Below are 21621 nucleotides of genomic sequence, written 5' to 3' on the forward strand. Positions count from 1 at the left end.
ATTATTATTATTATTATCATTATTATTATTATTATAATCATAATTATTATTATTGTTGTTATTCGTATTTTAATTAATTAAATGCAATAACATTCAAAATGAATATCTCGCTGTTCACTAGATTTGAATTTATTATATTGTTTAGTATTTTGTACAGCAACATGATATGCCAGTAAATATGTTCACAAAACAAATAAATATGTTTACGAACAAATATGTTAACAATATGTTCTTCTATGTTTCTTGTTTGTGATTTTGTGTTCTATGTCTTTGGCGTTTGCCCAGTGCCACTAAACCGGGTTTATGTTTAAACTTTTTGCTACTGGGCTTGTTTCTGTAGCTTTTTGCATAAATAATGTTAACAAAACGAAAAATCATGTTTAAAATGAGATGGGAAAAGTGTCATTATATCGATTTCATGTCCAAGTGTTGATGTTATATATAGTGTTAATAAAGTTTAAACGTAAAGAGATTGTGGTTCATATGACATATCTAATGAGTACTTCTGTAATATATTTTCAGGAGTTAGAGAGTCTGTACTCAAATCATTTTGGAAGAACGCCAATTTCCACACTCACAAGAGTTAGACGAGTCGTGTGAAGTTGATAATGAGGTCGCGACAACAATGGTATTGCGGCAAGATATCGCAGACGAAGATATAGACAGCGATGGAAATGGAGAGGCTGTATTAGGTGAAAGTATTGAAGTGACTGAAGATTTTGAGCATATATATATATTAAGAAATCGTGAAACGAAGGATGTGGGTGTCAAAGAAAATGTTCAAACAGCTTGATGTAGGCAATTTAGAGAAATGGACACAAATGAATGACATGTATATCATGGCCATCTTACAAGACGATCGCGCCAAGGCAATAACTCAGAAAGGAAAAAGAGAGACAAAGGAGTCGTTATTCATTTTAATTTAATGGGTCAATTATTTGCAGGAGCACATTTTAACTGTGTTTGACATAGAAAGAAGTGCCTTACAAGGTCTGATGACGCACATGGAAACGAATTTGAGCGTTCCAATGGTACCCAGGTGAACAACTATTCACTAGACCACCCCGCCATTATAGTTTTATCCATGTACTTAAATCATGATGTGCATACGTACTTAAATCACAAATAATTGCATCTGCTATTCTCATCTGTTATTAATCGATAATGTCAATTTCTGGTAAAAGTGAGTTATATTCAAGGTAAATAAATGAGCCGATTATTTCGTATTTCAGAAGCGGCAGTTGTACAAGGACTGTATACGTCGCAATAAAGTGACTAGAGACGCCGGTGACTGTGAGCGGTACCACAATTTCGCGATTGACTTTGCTCAAAGTGAAAGCTTGCCGCACTACTACAGACAAATGGGACCATTATTCTTCTTGTCTCTTCGGAAGATCAATACATTTGGATTTCGAATAGATGGCGATGTACACCAGCTGAATTTTCTCATCGACGAGAACGAGACCATGGGGAAAGACTATGGAAGGGATTATCCGCCAGTTAATACATGCTGCTTTATGACATTTCTCATTTTGAATTGCATGTGCATTCGTCTAAATGGCAGGTGCCTTCGTGCAATTGCTTCGTGCCTATTTGTTATTGACAAACGTATTTGTCTATGTTTACAACTTTAAGTTGCCTTCACTTTATTGCTTAGTGTTTACGTCTTAACGACAAATGACAAATGTGTCAAGTTCTTACATTTAAATTACTTAAAAACTAAATTGTGTACAAAACTACAACTTAACTATAAAAACTAAATAACTAATAGTATTTATATACTGTAATAAGACCATTGAAAGCTAAATTAAAATTTATCAATAGCAGTATGCATTTGTCAATAAGCATATAGACGATAGACGAATGCATCTAGACGAACGCAACTAAACGAATGAAATTAGATGGAAACCAGTAAATATTGGTATCATGCGACAGCAATATTAAATGGGAATGGAAACCAAATGCTGGTACCCTTCTTATCCACGGGAGAGCACTCTCGCGACTTTTGCTACGATATCGGTCAACAGTTTTCGTGCAGGAGTCGTCAAAATTATATCTAGAAGAGGTAATGTATGACCTTATCTGACCCTAAAACTTTAATATTGTTAGATGCTATTATTGTTAGATGCTATTTTCTGCTGATTATTTTTCCTGGATGGTTTATTCGGTACTGAGTTGGACACATATCCAAATTCTAATCTGCGTTTCGGCCTGAATTTGAAATGTGTTGTCTGCTAGGCGGTGAGATTTTGTCCAATTTTCGAAGGAAAACATGCATGTTTTGAAATTTCTGAGGCTATCAAACAAAATCCAAGTATGAGCATTGTGCTATCATTCGCAAGAAATTATGTACGCCTGGCTGTCATGTATAGAAATCAATGCATGTGTTTTCATTCACTCAAATTTTCAATTGCTTTGCCTTCACTGGCTTTAGGACAGCCAAAGCATGTATACTAGAAATCTGTTATCAGCATCACTAGTGAATCCGGGGGCAGGGGAGGTTGCCCCCCCCCCCCCCCCCCTATAAATCGTCCAAGTCAACTTTTTATTACAATATCGGAGACAAAAAAAAAATAAAATGCGCCAAAAATGCACCATTTCGGACTAGAAATTGTTAAAATTATCTTGGGGAGAACCCCCAAACACCCCTGCCAAAACCTTAAACCAAAAAAAATGGTCCTGAGGGTGGGGCGCATATCAAAAAGTTGCGCCCATAAGGTATGCCCCCTCTAAAGTCAGATCCTAGAACCGCCCCCGAGGATATTGCCTGACACATAAGCCCGGTGAAAATTTAATGTGTGACTTTCTTAATTGCAGTTGAAGTGCAGCTCCCCATGCCTACAGATGTTCACCAAACTTTTGACTGCCCTCCCTGTCAAACAACCATTTATAACCCAAGCAACTAAAGACCAACTGGAGACCAACTCATGGAGCTTGCATTTATTGCCAGTCTTAATTATATTTTGGACATCTCAATATCACGGCCTCTAAACGCCAGCTCCACCACTTTACGGTGGTGCAAAGAAAAAGAGCTGTCGACACTTCCGTGGTGGAGCTGTGCCCTATGTTTACATGAACAAACGTGAGTATGACTTATATTTTATCTTTGATAATTTCATTTAACGGACATATTTCGAAAATCGGAGAATGTGGTACCGTGTAAGAACACATCTACTGTAGGCTGGTTACTATTTCGCTTCACTAGTGTGCAAACTGTTGTGCCAGGATCTTTTCTCCCGAATCGGACTTGTGCATATTTTGAAATCTGATTGCATAGCAAGTACATTTCGGTGCTTACACACCCCGTTAGAACATTCTCACGCATGCAAACAAAACTGTTATGTATAGTACCTATACCGGAACACAACAAAACTAATAAGCACTTCTTAAAAAGGAAAAATGCACATATTTATAAAAGTGGTGGCGCTGTTGCCCTAGTGGTGGCGCTTTTTCTTAAAGTGTTAGTAACACTTTTATACATAAAACATAATTTTCTAACATATAATTGAAAGTCTGCGATCTGATCTTATGTCACCAGTCTAATATCACTTGTTTCCAGATATGTATGCAAGAATTGGCTAATTCCAAGACAAAAAAATAAATTGTCAAAACGGTCAATCTGTGAGAGTGCAGCTTTAAGACAGTGAAACCCACGATAGCCTTTTTAAAAATAAAAACATCCAGGAAAAAAAATCAGAAGAAAATAACATCTAGCAGTATTAAATTTTTAGGGTCAGGTAATGTCATACATTACCTCTTTACTGTTGACTACTACCGTAGCAAAAGTCGCGAGAGTGCTCTCCCGTGAATTAAAAGGGTACCAGCATTTGGTTACCGTTCCTGTTTAATATTGCTGTTGCCGGATACCAATATTTACTGGTTCCCTTTTAGTTCCATTCATTAAGTTGCGTTCGTCTAGATGCATTCGTCCATCTGCTAATTGGCAAATGCATACTGCTATGTTTGATTGATGTATAATCAAGTTAGCTTTTAATGGACTTATTACATTATATAAATATTATTAGTAATAACATAAGAAGTTAAATTGTACTCTTGTATTTTAATTAGTACACAATAGTCAATAAAAAGTAAACAGTTAACATCTGTCATTTACCGTGTAGACATAGACACTAAGCAATATAATGAAGGAAACTAAAAGTTGTACACAAACACGAACGAAGCAATTGTATGAAGGCACTTACGATTTAAACGAATGCACTAGCAATTGTCGTAAAGCAGCATGCATTTACTGGCGGATGATCCCTTCCATAAAAGACGGTTCCAAATCACACGCATCAGATGCCGTTATTTCAATGATAGACTGGGCCCTCCAAAACTACGGCGGCCAATCAACGTCTTGCGCCATCCACGCCGATAATTGTCCAGGTAAACTAAAAACAAAACAAAAAAACAATTTAAAACACCACTTATTTGATGATTCTTTCCACATTTGCTATTAAAATAACTTGATACTATAAAATACAATTATTCAGCTTACATGTATTTTTAATGGTTAAAGCAAAGATCATTTTCAGTACATCATTGATCGCAACTTAAAATATTATTTTTTTCTAGTAACCTCGTCTGTTTTTCGAAGAAAACAATTCAAGTATTGAGTTATGTCCCCCTTTCATGTAAAAAAAACTTTAAAAACGAACGAGCGTTGGCGATCGCTATGTGACGCTCTTGTTTTATTTTATATTACTAGTAAACCAATTTATTTTAGTTCAGTTGTTACGAAAGCTAATGTTGGGCGCCATATTGGTAAATATGTGACTATGCATTTATTATCTAAAATAGGTATTGCACACATGTATTGTGGCGGGCATATTGGACGCCATTGTGGCCTTAATATGGTGTGGAATATCTAAGATTTCATTGTTTCATATTCAGAAACCACAAGAGTATTGATTTGCACTAGAATCAAGGCATTGACACAAAAGGAAAAGTCAATTGTTGATTTTGGTAAAAATTGGCGGCCATCTTGGTCGCCATCTTGAATATCTCGATTACCCCAAGGATGGCGCAAGGCCATCAAATGGAGTCCTTAACTAGGGGGTCTATACTACTTAAAAAGCTAAAAACATTTTCTATATACTCCGATGCAAGGTTCAGCCAAAAATAGCCATTTGGCTGCTGGACTATTTGGACTATGTGCAGTATTTTTATTCTATGTATTTTAATGTTCCCACTTTTTTTTAATATCAATGCGAAAAGCTACAGAAAACCGCTTCTTTGAGATTTTTCAGTTAATAAATTAGCCGGATGTCGTTTTAAGTTTGTTGCTGGATTATCTATGTCTGTCTGCCTTTGGTGGTCGTAAAACTCCACTATCAGTTGATTATTTTTAATCATTATTTTGTATCATAAGGTTGTGCTGATCATAATATTACAGACCCATTCGTACATTGTTTTGATATAATTTCCATTTCGTGTTACATTGCTTTCATCCAAAATGGGCATTGACTCTTCGAACAAAACTTGGAACTTCTAACATTTGGACCCGTTAGAGTTGTCTTTCTTAGACGGTTAGCCATTCAAATATTCATCACCATGGCATGTTGAGTTTCAGTTCTCGAATTTAAATGTCTGCGCACTGTATCTATTTTAATATATCAGGCGACCATACCACTTTTAGCACTCTTTTACTGAAAACTTGATTAGGCTGGAAAAGATTCAAAAGGTGCTGCAAACAACATTTAACTTCTAACATGGAAACTGAGGCACGCGGAATACCTAATTACAGGCAACAATACAATCATGAAAGTTGTGCAAATGTCAGGCCACATGTGTATTACGTGAACAATACAATAAAATTCGGATGATTCGTGTTCCTATTGTTTGAATGCCGACGGCCTGACGCTGGTAAACGACTTGGGATAATAAAATGTTACTACCTGTTCAAATCGTTTGAGCATGCATCAACGTCAATGTACGAACAACCTAAATATCCTTTTTTCATGCAAAAAAGAAGGTTTACAAAGCAACATAAAGACAAGCCTAAAAACTGCAAGCATTGCACACGCTATTTCTATCTCTCGAATGTTCGTGATCTCATGCAAAAGCTGTTCATCTGGTTTTCAAATTTAATGAGTCCCTGAAGGGGCTTTGTGTACTTAACAGACGATGGGTGCGGGCGATAAATTATTAATAAGATCATCTGCCAGGGTTTTAATTGATTTTACATTTTGATATAAGCGTTCCGACCTTTATTTTGGGTTAAGTCCAATCTGATTGCAGTAAACAACCATGTTTTCATGCTCAGGGCTTAATATGAAAATATACCTGAAGCTAGGTAATCAAACAGCTCTTAGCAACTACTTTAACATAAAGTATAATCTTTTATCATTACTTTCAGGAAACGTAGTAGTTTAATACTTGTTTTCAAAACACTGAGGCAACGCCAAGATGCTGCTATTTGATTATGTCTTCCAAGTCAATTCTTTCTTCAAACTAGTGGTGACCAAACATTTGCAATAATACCTGATTAGATGGAATGTCATTTTATCGTAAGGCATGTTTCTATTAATTAACAGAAGCAAACCTCTTTCGATTTCCACATGTAAAATGCCGTGTCCTGACGCGATAATATGTGTACTTGATTTGCATTGCAATAAGTCGCCGTCCACAAATGAGGAGTCACACTTTAAAACCAACACTGATGTTTGGGGCAGCAAAAACGTTACAACTATACAGTCGGTCATATATACCATCAGGCTATTTCCCTCAATACTTTTGTGTATGTCAGTGTTGCTTGATTTGCCTATTATTGTATTTATGAATTCCTAGAATTGTGCCGTTTAAAGCTCTTATAACGAATACTTAATATCCTCTAAAATTACATTGTTTGTCAAAGCCTGAAATATTCATAGGCAGCATGCAAGCAATTGCTTTCACAAAAGCTGTCCTAGAACAAGAAACGGACTTTTGATGCATTCATAATTAATAACTTTCTGCTATGTTCCAAAAGCAATATATTACAATACCGCTGAAATGGCACCTTACTGTGTGAAAAGCTACCGACCAAAATTCCCAAGTGTAAAGACCAATAAATCAGACACTTTCGGAGGAATATAACTTCATGAATCAGTGATTGCTCTCAATGTACTCTTTGATACCAAAGATATCAACCAAATTGCATATACTGTTTTAAATGAAAACAATAAAAGTTAAGTGTGTTCAATTTAACTCGCACAACAGTCATTGATTCGGGCCAGTATTGGTGTTTGCTTTCGTTTTTGACTAACATTGTATCAGTTCATGTATTAAGATAACAATATGGCTTTCACAATCAACAAAGAATAAAAAAAGTATACACTAATTCAATCCATTAACATGTGTGTGCCACAGTCCGTTCATGTGTGCTCTTACCTTTGACCTGCACTTTTAACCTTTTACCTGTAAGAACATCATACCTTTATTGCTAATGTATAAATCATGATATCAGAATTTTTTTTAACAGAAATGGAATACAGATCAAACTAAATACTAACAACGATACATGCTTTAATATAAAGACAAATGTTCCTGTTTGACCTTTGACCTACAGTTTAGGTTTCTGGTGGGGATGGCAGCTTTGACATTAAACACTGGTTACATTCAGAATTCAATAAAAGAATACAAACAAGTAGGATGCTAATTTGTTTTTCATAATTTCATTTGAATAATACAATGAAACTACAGGGGCAAGCCTAGTAATCAAACTTTCAAATATGAACCCTGATTAAAGACCCAAGATAAGGGCCCAAATGACCCTGAATGAGAGGCACACACGTACAAATACAGCAAACATACCACACACGCTTAAAACAGCTTTATCATAAATGGCGGGAAACACGAATTCACTGAAGGTTTAAACTATTTTACATGCGTGTAACATCATACTTGGCTCGACATTAATCAATAATTACAAATTTGAAAATATATTCGAAGCAAACCATATTATGTCATATTCTGGTCTGTGAAGACTGTATACATAGTATTAGAAAAATGTGTAAACCATTTGTTAGACTATAGTACTCAACATATAAATTCCTCGGTATTCGAAGCAGACACATAAAATTATTTATTTTTTCGATGAACAATAACACGCTTAACCTTTCCTCAACAAAATTTCGTCTCCAAAATGTCTAAAAACTTTTGCGCCAGCATATTTAAATATAACGCAAGAGCGTGCGTCCTTTATAATTAGATTTTATACGAATTCATAATTTAGTGTAATTGAAACTAACTTGGTTGTTAACCAACAAAACATTGTCACACGTGTGCATTTCATTGGATAACTTGTTATTTATTTATTCGAGAAAATGAGTTGAATCGATATCCAGTGCTAAATGTTGTCTATTATTTATATGAAAACCGAAGTACTTTGTTTTGCAATAAAACAACTCAAATGATAACATGAGTTTCACAATAAATAGTTTCAGGAGATATATATGACGGAGTTGACCGATAATCTTATTACTTTATTTAAAGATCGGAACTTTTTCCGAACATGAATCAATAAACACAAACTAGTCAAGCCAAAAATTGTTTTCTATTAGGGAATTGTCAGAGACAACACTAGAGCTACGGTGGAGCATTCATGAGAAGGTCTGATTCGGCGTTCCAATACGATGTTTTGTCGGACAGGGTAGCAAATTGAATGAAACATTACGGAGATTTAATATAAGATTATGGATAGATTCGCGGAGTTATACTTGTGCGACTCGGGATGATTTATTGTTCCAAGAGATACGGTTTTATATTCAGACTGACGGATATTTTGACTGACATGTTGCCCTGAACAACAAGTAAAAGAAATTGGTATCATAGGAACATCCTTGTAATGTGCACACAGCGAAACAACCGTGTTTTGTTAAGGTTTTTATAAAGGAAATTTGTGGATTGCTATCTATGTCAGTGGAAATATAATATCAATATCAATGAAACAATAAAGTGGAGTTTGAGTCCATTTAGTAAAGAAATGCTTTAGAAAAAATATAGAGTAATACTGAAATCGGTTTGAGTCATAGAATGGTTGGCAATTAACAAATGAACGATTTGGAATTACATAAGAAAATATACTTGTAAATAAAGGTTTGTTTAAGAATAAATAAAACTATAACTCATGGTGGACTAATAGACGAATATTCTTTATAGTGATTGAGTGTGTTTCTTTGGCTTTAGTGGTAAATGCGAACTACAAGCTGAACATGGGTTTAAGCTTAGTAACTTTCCTATTGCTGTTGTTGCTAAGCAGTAACGCACAGGTGAACGTTAACGCGCCGGAGAAATGTGTGTTCCAGTACGACATGAGTAACCGCGTGAAGATCACGTGCGGACACGGGGCGGTTCTTCACATAGTGGACCAGCATGGCAACACGCTTCTAACGGGGGAAACGACCAGCCCCGCGGACACCCCCGTCATATTCCAACTCAACAGGTGATGTAATATACAGTTAATACTACTGTAGTAAAATAAAATATGAATTGGCGTAGCTACATGTTTGTACTACAAGAAGGGGTCTGCTTATAATAATTAATTCTTAAAAAATGTCTAAAAACGATCCTATCTTTAAGAGGTATCCTTCCCAAACCACAGCATTCCCTACGCATGTGTATTAGTACCACGTCAAAATTTGTTAGTATGCATACGTGACATTTGGTACATACGTTATGTTTCATTTCATTTGAGCAGTCCCATGTGCAAGCATGTTGAAACACTATTGATAATTCTCTTGGACAATACATTAGTTTTGTGTACTAGCACACAGCCTATTGTTACGGTAAAGTTCAAACTTCTCATTTTTGTCCTGCGCACCAAATACAAATTAAAAAATTTAAACTATTGCTGTTGAAAAAAAAACACATTTGGTTGTTTATGCTTGTTTGTTTCGTTTATACTATTTTCGTTTAGTTCTTTAGTTATAAAACTGATAGTTTAAAGAATCACTCTCGATTCAGTTTCGAAAGGTAGAAACCAGTATTGATGTCCATTTTGAGGGGCCATTAAAAAGAACCCCTAGTGATGATCGAACCCACAACCTCTTGGGTGAGTGGCGGACATCTACACCACTACGTCACTCTCACCCTTCAGTTATGTGTCTACATGATTGTTATTCGTTTTTTTCTATTTGTTAACTTCTTTCAAATGAATTCAACATTATATGCGGCTGTAAGGGAAATGATTGATGCGATACCTTTTTTTCTGTATAGCGACAATATAGTTTTTGCTACTCGACTAAGGTTAATCATCCAGAACATATACTTACTTTGCCTGGTGGTTGCATGACTGTCAGCCTTGATCAAACAACATAATATGATATATGCTTGTAGTTACCTTAAGACGTTCGCGTGTGCTTTTTAGAATATGTCTGCTCTTCTGCAGATTAGTTTCAGCTAGTTCATGGCGCTTTCGTTGGCACGTTAGATGTATGCATATTAATGTATTTCTGTGAATGATTTCATCGTACCTCGGGGGCTTTAACAGCTTCTGCTATAGATAGATGCTAGCATCACAGGTATGACGCTGTGTCTCCTGTTGAATGTTTGTTAGGTAAGGTGTTCATTAGTTTGTCTCTAAACTAGATCATAGTCAATGTTTGACGTCCGTGTTTGTCCTTTTATGTGAAAGAGGTCCTATTTTGATGCTTTACTGCACTTTACTACTTGTAAGTCTTCCAGTTGATTTTGGCTCTAGTCCAATTTTACCTAATACACGGGAAAGTGCGAAGTTAAGCACTTTATAATCAGGCACTAATGATACGCAGAGGTGCCATGATAATCGAATACTTTGTAGACGACTTAACAAAGGAATACTGTAGAATAAAAAAATCTTATCCTCTTAAAGGGGAGGAAAAAGCTATAAAGTATCTTATTTGTCCAGTGCATGTCTCGAAGAATTAACTAAACAACGTGCAGTAACAATAATTGTAATTCTTTGCCAAATTGTTGCAGAGTTGTCTCCCCTTAAATGATGAATGATCAAGATTGTCAAGAGTGTAACTTGGTAACTATTGAAATAAATTGAGTGAAACTTTGAACACTGTTGAAAGATAACATAGGAAGCATTACACAGCAAGGAATATTAACTCTTTAAGCACGTCACATTCGTACAAGTATTCCTCCATGGACTTTCATTTTCTTTAAACAAAGTGTGTCTGAAGCATAACTCAGACTAATGGAAGATAGTGAATGTAAAACTTTGAACATTGAAATATGACATTGAGATGTCGGGAAAAGGCAGAAATTGTATCTTTAAGACGCATTAAAGTTAAGTCATCTTTCATTTCAACAAACACACTGTATTAAAAGCCATACTCTGAAACAACGCTAAAATTTCAATGAAACTATGCAGATTGGTTATTGACCTTGCTTTAGTGTGTACTGCGTAGGAATTAAACCTCTTGGTTCCACTGTTGCGAACTTATATCCCCTTATACTCAATCCCCCCAACCCCTGTACTCCATTTTCCCGCAAATACATAGCGTATAAAATCTAAAATTACTAAACGAAGTTAAATAAAATTAACAACACTGTGCACTAGTTATCTCTCGGTTTTATTTTGACATTAAATACCTTGAACAAAGTTGGCATGCTACAGAATGTATTTGTTTCATAACTCAATAAAATTATTATTTAATAACTTGATTACCTCGTAAAACATTGCACAATATTTGAATGTAATCATAGACGCTATAAGAATTTTATTGGATAAGGAAACTCAAGGGTGAAAATAGCAGCATTAAAAATCATGAAATATACGTGATGCATGGAGCAAAATAAATAGTTTAAACATAATATATTTTATAACGATCGTTAACAAAGTTATGATAACTTATACTTAGGCACTCGAGCTAGCAAGATGTTGCGCGATAGTGTGGTCTTGTGTTGTGGGGGAAAACCGAAGAACCCGGAGAAAACCAACTCATCCGGCCATGGAATGGTTTACAAATTCGAAACAGTTTGTTGCATCGTTTTACAAAATGTCGTCCTGTTGAAGTTTTGGCTAAGGATTGCATTGTTAAAATACAATCAAATCTAAAATATTCCACCCTGATGTTAGAATTTTGAAGTTAACGCTGGTTCCCAATATATCGAAATTCAATTTTCTGCCATTATTAATTTATTGAATGAAGTTGTTACTGCTAAGAAACTTTAATAACAGCACTTGTAGTATAGGCGTTTACATCACTCGACAGTGCAAAATGCTAACAAGTAAGTCATTTAACACCTTATACAGCTGTAAGAACTTAGACTGAACTTTAACTATCTGAGTAGTGAGATTGCATGGTTTAAAATATAATACTTTCGTTTCGATCCAAAGAATACATGCGAAAGTCGAAAATAATGTTCACCTATATGTGTTAACCTATACGAAGTTGACTTTTAATATTGCACCGTCTGCTTGAAGAAAATGTAATTTAAGGGGATCGTTTGAAAATCGTCTTCATCACGAGAGAGTGAAAATAGAAGTAGACGAACAGTCTGGGGAACCATGTTATTAAGTGATCATAACCAGCAAGTGTTATTATACGACAAAACTGCCAGTTGGGTAACGTCATGTAATTCTTTTACAGCTTAGTATGTGTTAAAACAATATTTTAAAAATGATGTAATCCTGAGGTCGCGGGTAAATTTCCATTTTATTATACGTATCCAGTTTTAGCGCATTGACTTTTTAGGAGAAACATAAGATGTATATTTTACTACCACTATTTGATAATTATTGACAAAATCATGCATGACTTCAAATGCACACCGGTCAAGAAATTAAAGACACATTTTGCAAACCAAAGAGTTGGAAAAGCAGCAAATACGGTTCTTGATATTATTTTAACTCATCCAAAAACACACTAAATACTTTTGCAAGCCAGCCAGTCAAACACGTTTGTGTTAGAATGTCATTCGTGCTCTATTTAAAACATATTAGCTCCAAAAAGCCTTGTGCCCAAATGAATGGCAAAATCGAATCAACAATTTATTGTAATGTGTGTGGCTTTCTTCAATTTTAGGAATTTATTTGCATGAAGTAAAAGTGAGGGTACAATGGTAACAACAATGAGGTCATTCCAGTAATGAAGTCACAATTTTTCAAATATTTTGCTTTGCAAAGATATCATCAAAAAAATAGATACATAATTGATTGGACAGTTTTAAGTAAGGTGTTTTGGCACAATTTTGATACTTTGATGAGCTTTTGAGTTTCGAAAAACTAAGATTTTAAACAAAACACTGATTAAAGGTATATGTAGGACCTGAAACAGTTATGCTGTGGCTGCATTTAGACATCTGTAATTGTCAAAAAGAATGTGATACCATCCCAGTGTTAATAAGAGTGTCTGCTTCAATCTCATTTCGTTCCAAAAGGAATAATTTATCAGTGTTGTTCATGGAGAGAAGTTACGATCTCATTGGGAATACGCTTTCAAGAAAATTTCGGTGACGTTGCTTAGTGAATTACAGTTATTATTCCACGACATTAAGCGTTAACTAGACCATTAAATCGAAATTTCCTCTTGTCGTATATTGTATTGAAAATAACATTCTAGTTCCCAGATGTATTGTTCTGGACCACTTGCGAGTAAGGAATGTAACATTTATATTAAACCACCTTATGTTATTTGAATGCATTGCAATACGACCATAAAATATATCCTTATATGTTTGTTATGCGCGAACCGTACTGAGATGTGTATCTGTTTGTTTCTTGTTTCTAATTTTATGTTCTATGTCTTTGGCGTTTAGTCCCAGTGCCATTAAACCGGGTTTATGTTTAAACCTTTTTTGCTACCGAGCTTGTTTCTGTAGCTTTTCGCATGAATATTAAATTTAGATATAAGGTTAGATATTGAGATAAAGTTAAGAGTTTTGAATTGAATCACGCAATCTGTTAGAGTATTAAGGTATGAAATACATTGGTTTATAACAGTCGTGTGTTATGCAACGGTTTGTAAATGCTTCCAAAAAAGAGTATTTAAAGATCACATTTTTTTAGGAAATTAATGGGTTTAATGTGTCAAACATTTATTGAATGAAGGCGCATGAACACATATGCATACAAAATAAATATACACAGCTGGGATGTTTACAGCTTAAATCATACATTTAATCGGATACTCTTAAGTAGTAATTCAAAATCGGTACTACAGCAATAATATGACAATACTGTATTAAACACTGTATTAAAGACATGTATTAAATGCAATACTTTTTGTGCACTTAGTTTCATCTTACTGTATTCACAAAAATCAATGCATACACCTTTCGGTTACAACTTTAAGGCCCGATTCACAAAAACAACTTAGGGCAATTATACAATAAAGATGGTATGTGAACATATCATTATCGTGTACAATGGACGTTTGTTAACAAATAATTTCCATCTTCTTCATTATTTAACGACATGAATAAATTAATAAACGTTTTCTAGCAAATTAAAATGTCAGCCTGTGTTCAATCGCAAGACGATGCGATGAAAAATCTCATATTTGCCAAACAGCTACGAAACAGTAGAACAGTTGCCATATTGTGTCTATACTTAAACAACATTTAACATACACGCACCATTAGTTAAATTTCTGAACAGATTCGTAGCAATGTTTGCAATTCTAGTTACATATTCCCTTAGAACTTACATTCATTTAGTACATACCGGGCTCCACAAACATAACCCAAGCCATTTTTATACCCATTTCAAATCATAATAACTTTACCCAATTTTCATTTCCTTAACTATAATACAGTTTCAACATATAATAGCATAACTTTACATATCTATCATCGGAAGGATTCCAAACTTCAAACCAGAATTTAAGAGATATTTTGGAAGCATACAATTCTACTGAATAAGCTAGCATATTACCCATAATTACAAGCATTCAACATCAAGTATTGAACCCAGTGTTATCTGCCGATCTTTTTGTTTACTTTCGTTGCATTTATAGATATGGTCTTAGAAACGAAACAGGAAAGAAATAGAAATAAAAGAACATGCGTATAAATGGTATTGGTACATATCTGATAAAACCAAAATGTAACATAATAGTGTTTTATAACATTGGATCATATAATAGAGTTTTCATGTTACCTTATGGAAATGGAAACAAAGAACATGCATTGTCATTACTGGTATTCAGATAAACTGATTAGTGTGTGTTGCCATATAAAAGATGTTTGTTAAAAATATCTAATGTGATAACTTTGTTTGCGTTTCCAATGGTAACATTGCGAAATTTAATTACATTTATTTTAATGCAGTGATAATTTGACAAATGAGCTTTCTCCGTTTTTCTTCCGAGAGTTAATCCTTGTTTTTGCTAGACGAAACAAAAGGTGATGCAAGCCGATCAGCGTGTTGAAAAAGAAGTCCTGAAAACTGCAGATTCCGAGGGGCAACATAACAAAGCAGCCTCTTATATAACATTGTGACAGAAACAGAACAAGCCTTTCAAGTATGTTCACTAAAATATGTTAAAGCTTATTACAGATTTTCCAAACACGTGGTTTTGGGTTGGTAGCGCAGGACCAGGACATATTATTTAGCGATGGCTTAAGAGGCGACAAGGTAAACTTATAACCGCTTAGTTGTGTATAAAATAAGTTCCTTCACATTTAAGGTCCAGTATTTCCTCCCTGAACGATGAGGCTGCACGGGCTACTAAGAAACTGAACGAGGCGAGCAAGCTTCTGAGAAAGGTTCGCGAGGACCTTTCCCTGCAGATAACAAACCTGATCAATCTGACAAGTCTTCTGCAGCGAGGGGACGAAGAGCTGAAGAATGACTTTAACACCATTCGACGGCATGAGATAAATTCCCAGCTTGTCAGAGAGGCCATTATTGCAGGTAAGTGTGAAGGTTGTAAATATAGCGACATGAAATAAAAGTAGCCATTCTTCGTCAAAATACGTCCGTTCCAATATAATATATAGAGTATCACAAAACAAAAGATATACAAAATATATGTGGTTTTACTTAGTGCGGATCTTATAATGCTCCTAATAATGTCTCTAGTGTGTTTCTATACATTGGTTATATAAATCTGAATTACGATTGCCGTAGGTTTTTGTTGAATTCTAAGATAAGTAAACCATTCCAAAACCACACGGAATATTTCTTGATCTGATAAAATTGTTCAAAGAGTGCTGACAAGAAAAATTATTATCTATGAGAATACAATCGAACCAATCTAGATGTTGACAGGCAAGGTATCAAAATGGATGCTGTATTGACGTTTTCTGTGGCTATTATACAATAAAACAGATGCTTGTAAGAAAAAAAAAACTTAGCTCTAAAAGAAGTTCCGTACATAACACATGGTAAAAGCCATCTTTGACAAAATAACTTTTGAGACAATTGCGTTGAAGTGAACCATTGAATTATTAATTTCAAAACGTATTGATAGCATACACGGCGACACAAGCATTTAAACAATAATCATGTCAATTTACACGCCAATCAGATCTGAAACAAAAGTACATACAGATTTCCAGCCATCGTAAATACTCGACCTTGCGTTTACTGCTCATCTTGATATATCCATGTAACGATTTGTTGTGGCATTCATGATCACTTCATGCGTTTTCTTATAAAACATTTCCTCTATGTCTTTGTGTGTATGTTTGTTTTTTTTCCAACATTATTATAGGACTGATTTGACAGCTGCAATTTGATCAAATTGATTTTACCAGTCAAATGTATCGTTTTTCAAACAAAACGTGAAATAATAATGTAATGTGGGCTACATATTGGGCCAAAATTCCAACTCGAAATATTCATATTTCGCTGGAAGAAGCATTTTACAGCAACCTGGCGCCTTTGTGTCATGGAAAGGTTTTATTAACATCTCTTTCTGATCTAAATGAATGTAAAAATAAGCTTAATAATGACCGATGATGTTCTGACCGATAATAATATAAGTGCACCGTTAGAAATGGCACGCGGAGAAATTTTCTCGGATTTAAGTAGCCAAAATCAGACTTGTATAACAATTTATGGAGATCTGGCGTTTAAGTCACCAGTGTTGCTATTTGCATATTGGACATTGCGAAACCTCTTGCAGTTAATTGCGATTTAAGTTCTTAAAGAAAGGCTTAATAACTGTATAAAGATAACAAAGTAATATAGCTTTTCTATGACTAATGTGTTGCTTTTTGAATGCTTTTACTGAAAGCAAATACTGTATATTTCAGCCCTACAGAACCAATACAATTTCCTCCGTATGGGCCTACTCTCCCAGAATACGCATTTAAACGAACTGATTCGGACCACCTCGCGCCTCACAACCGCTATCATGAAGACTGCACGTGGGGCACGTGGTATTGGTGACGTCCTTGACCTCAGGGCTGACGTCATGAATCAGACTCTCTATAACATCACCAAATTGATGCCCGGGGGATTCGAGCATGGTGCTTTCTTTGGTGAAAAGACAGGTAACACACTCCGTTTCTTGATTTAAGACTGTATTTAAAACAAACAAAAAACACAACACTTAAGTGTACAAGAGTGATCCGTAAAGAGTCAGCATGCAGCTGTAGACAGTTCGCAATTAATTTAATAGAAATATTCAATTTCAAATTCGTGCTTAAAAGAAGCAGAATCTCTCTTCGTACCCAAAGGAGTTTTGTGCGTTCTGGTCCATTCGGTTAGGTTTCATCGAATATACATTATTCATCAACATCAGTCGAAATATACCAATAATCCTAGGAGAGCGCATCTATCGCAATTTATCACTGGCAAGGATTGCTGTCGAACCCATGATGCTGTATTACGGCATAAATATACGGGATAAATTAAGCCTCATTAAACATATCGACAACATGCATAGCTCTTAAATCAATCAATTACTGATCATTTCCGTTGATATATACGAGGAGTTTTTTGTATGTATTAATGCATGAATTTAGAGCATTTTGTAATAAAGACGAAAGTTAATACTATCGGTTTTTCAAAAAAAAAAAATAAACGTTTGTGACATTTAAAGTTAATCATATACAAAACAAGGTTGATGTATAACTTAAGTTTCCAATTTAAATACATTTAGATTTTATTTGGTTATGCCCAACATATTTGTAAAGTTCGTATACGGAGCTTCTCTTTAGCTTACATTTTTTATCGATTCAGTTTTCTGTCCGCAACAACTCCGCAAGATTAGCGACAAGGGCATGAGTGTTGTGTGTGGTGTGGACGAGGGCCAGATCATGGTCGACCCCTACACGCCAGAAAAGATCTGGGTCATGTACAGCTTCACAAACATCAACGAAATATCACAATACACTTCAATTAGAAGTAAGTTAACTGGGTATTGGTACATTCAATCCTCCTATATGTATATATCCTATGAATAAATTGATATACATGATTTCCTGTTAGACACTAACAGCTAGCTGGTCGATGCTGTGAAATGTGTATCCTTTTTTCGTATTGCGGGCCGGAATTTGTATACTAATTATAGTTCAAACAGCTTATATAGAGGGATCGGTTGTAAGTGACAAACGTTTCCTTTTCTGTTTGTGGGAACGACTTATTTTTTAAACAGCCTATATCGAGGGACAAAATAGAACAAGCTTGAAGTGATACTAAATATCGGATATAACATCGCTTCTATCCCTCGATGTATACTTTGTTGTTGTTTTTTATCAATCAGTTTTATATTTAAGCAATGTCGTCTAATTAGGATTATGATTGCACTATTTATATTTCTGTTCCCTTTTGCAGGTTTGAAGTTCGAGCTGGTGGACAAAACGATCTCGTTACCTTTCTCTTGCGTGGGTACGGGTCACGTGGTTTTTAAGCATGCACTGTATTGCCAGAAAATGTTCACCAATAAAATAGTAAAGTACAGTCTCGCAGAGGCTCGCTTTCTAGGGGAGAGGCAGCTTGAACATGTCGGTGTACATGACACATTTCCTTACCAATCGGGCAAAAACAGTGACATCGATTTTGCCATCGACGAAACAGGTTTATGGGTAATTTATGCAACAAACTCATCAAATGGTTGTATTGTTATTAGTAAACTTAATGAAGATTTGTCGTTTGAGGACACGTGGGTAACTGAGATAACAAAGAAACACGTGGGTAATGCGTTCATTATATGTGGCATTTTGTACGCTACTAACGCATACGACGAAGTTCCTACGTTCATCAAATACACGTTTGACACACGCACAGCCAGAGGGAAGGTTTTAGAACCGGGGGTATTACCATTCAGGAATTCAGTGAGTGGAGATTATGCAAAAGTGTATGCACTTGACTACAACCCTTCCGATAAAGCCTTGTATTCTTGGAACAACGGTCGAGTGGAAATATTTCCCGTGTCGTTTGTAGATGATTCTGATCCATAGACTGATGTGAAATGTCGTTATATGCAATCATATACGTGAAGTCATTGTTTTGAAACGTGCTGCGGAGCCTTAAACACTTTATAGTCGATAATATGGCATGTATCAAACAAGTGCATGCCAATGAATGGATGTACATATCAAAATACTAACTGTATAGTGTAACATTTATATATCAAATGTTAAATTTATTCTACACTATTTCAGTAAGATTATAGTCACTTAAATCACAAAAATGTAAATACGAGTGTATATCACAAAAATTGAACATTTCGATATTGTTACTTAATAGTGATTCATTAATTGTTTTATTTAATCACTGTTTTGGTTTTCATAGACGTCTATGCTGTTATGCAAATTCGAAATGTTTGTTGCTGTCAATGTTATGTATAATTTGCTATTACATGTATGCCTGTGTACGAAACCCATCGAATATAATAAAATAAATGAAGAAGAAGAAGAAGAATATTTTAGGGCTTTAAATTACTGTTTATCGTCCATCAATTCTATTACACATAAATATATTTTCAGTAGTCAGTATAGGAATAAACTTTATACATCTTATCTAATCTACAAGTATATTAAACAAACATACTAAATCATTTTCTTATGGAGAGCATGCACCGAAAGAAAGAGTTCTAATTCATTGAATATAATTTTATACACATATTTACTTTAATAATATAAAGCACAATTATTAAGCACACAGATGTGGAGACCATTCGGCGACCGAAGAGGGAAACCCCTATAACAAACGAGACCAATCAAATGCATTCCTGAAATGAAAAGACAACAATACGTCCAAAGTAAAAAAACACAGCTTTGTTGGATTTTCAAGACTTCCTTCTTATTTTCCGAGCGCGCGCATCCAATACAAAATAACACACAAGATAGTCAACAAAATATTGTACAAAAACTTTCAAACAAAAATAACAATTGAAATCTAAGGGCGATATTTTTAAAGTATATCTTCTTATGAGCGCAAAGATTGTGAAGCTTAAATCGGAATAAACATGTAAATATATTAGCGACATTGTGTGTTATATTGCCTCTGCACGTACAACAACGCATTTGGTGGTTTTCTAATATGGCATTTCCAATTATACCGAGATTTTTTCACCAAATTATTGGTTTTCAATTTCTTGCTAGCCTTCGTCACTTTATATATATTATTCATACATTGATTGCAAGCTACACTGTAACTATGAGCAAGCGAATTCCAATGTATTTAATGAATTTTCCAACTTAAATTTTGAATAAAGCAACCACTTGTAGAGCATTTTCAAACAGGAAAAAGGTAACCTTGATATTTTCAGAATATTTGAATTAATAGTTTTTGTTGCTATAGCAGATTATTATATTGGCAAATCTATGACCTGAATCAACCATAAAATAAACCGTCGATGCAACTTGCTCTTGTCAGTCCTTAAATTTCCTTAACACAGTGTGATTTTTAGAAAGGGGTCGTGAAGTCGAACGCTTACAAATTTGTCATTTGTCATAAAAGCAATGGCCATTAGTTTGTCCATTCTCCATATAAAATTTATGTGCATCAAAATCATGAGTTCCAAAACTTAACAACATTAAGTACCTTCATGAAAATCTAATGAGTGTATGACTAATAATTTTGAAGTTATGAGCGACACAAGCTTTACAAGTCCGAAAACGTCAATAGTATTGATTCAAGGGCCGTTACTTTGCTTGTGCAATGTGCAGTGGGAAGCGAAATCCCAGGTTCACAACTTCATAACCCCATTTACCTCCCATTACGTTTGATGAATTTAGGTTATATAGTTATTGAGATTGTAGTGACACAAGTTCAGCAATTTTTGTTTTTCACGAGCCATTACTCTGGGGGGTTTTCTAAGTGCAGGGGGCCAAAAGCCAGGTGCAACACTTTATAATCCGATTAACTTTCCCTAAATTATTATGACTTTAGCTATTATATTTTGTGTTGAGCGACACAAGTTCGCATAATACTAACTGGCGGAATCACGGGCGGACACAGGCACGTATGCATGCACGGACAAACAATGGCCAATCTATACGCCTACCTCTATTTGTGTGGGGGAATAAAAAGTCGATTGTTGATGGGATATAATTGCAGTATCCTATACACAATTATTTTTCATTTTGGTTTCACGGTAACCCCGTATTATTGTGTTAAAAACAATATTTATTTCAATATTTAATACAAAAGAATACGAACAAACATTATCATAAGACAAAACAATGTAGAAAAAAATACGAATGACGCAGTGTATCTGTTAAATGTAAAATGGTTATAATTGGACAGCTAAA

The 21621-nt window shown here is 34.9% G+C and overlaps 1 protein-coding gene across 4 annotated transcripts; it reads left to right on the forward strand.

Annotated features, from left to right (window-relative positions):
- Positions 1–1233: 1233 nt before the first annotated feature.
- On the forward strand, positions 1234–19774 carry LOC128232428 (noelin-3-like). 4 transcript variants are annotated; one of them, XM_052945967.1, is made up of 6 exons: positions 1234–2065; positions 2818–3082; positions 15600–15826; positions 17173–17412; positions 18104–18268; positions 18698–19774. In XM_052945967.1, exons 2-6 carry the CDS (start codon positions 2928–2930, stop codon positions 19321–19323), a joined length of 1413 nt encoding a protein of 470 aa, XP_052801927.1. In that variant the 5' UTR covers positions 1234–2065; positions 2818–2927; the 3' UTR covers positions 19324–19774. The 4 variants fall into 4 exon arrangements, with proteins under 4 accessions (XP_052801927.1, XP_052801929.1, XP_052801928.1 ...); XM_052945969.1 differs by lacking the exon at positions 1234–2065 and adding an exon at positions 9288–9424 and having other exon boundaries at positions 2982–3082; XM_052945968.1 differs by lacking the exons at positions 1234–2065; positions 2818–3082 and adding exons at positions 4288–4386; positions 9242–9424.
- Positions 19775–21621: the final 1847 nt, after the last annotated feature.

Source organism: Mya arenaria, chromosome 4, assembly GCF_026914265.1.
Source record: "Mya arenaria isolate MELC-2E11 chromosome 4, ASM2691426v1".
Classification (NCBI taxonomy): Eukaryota; Metazoa; Mollusca; class Bivalvia; order Myida; family Myidae; genus Mya; species Mya arenaria.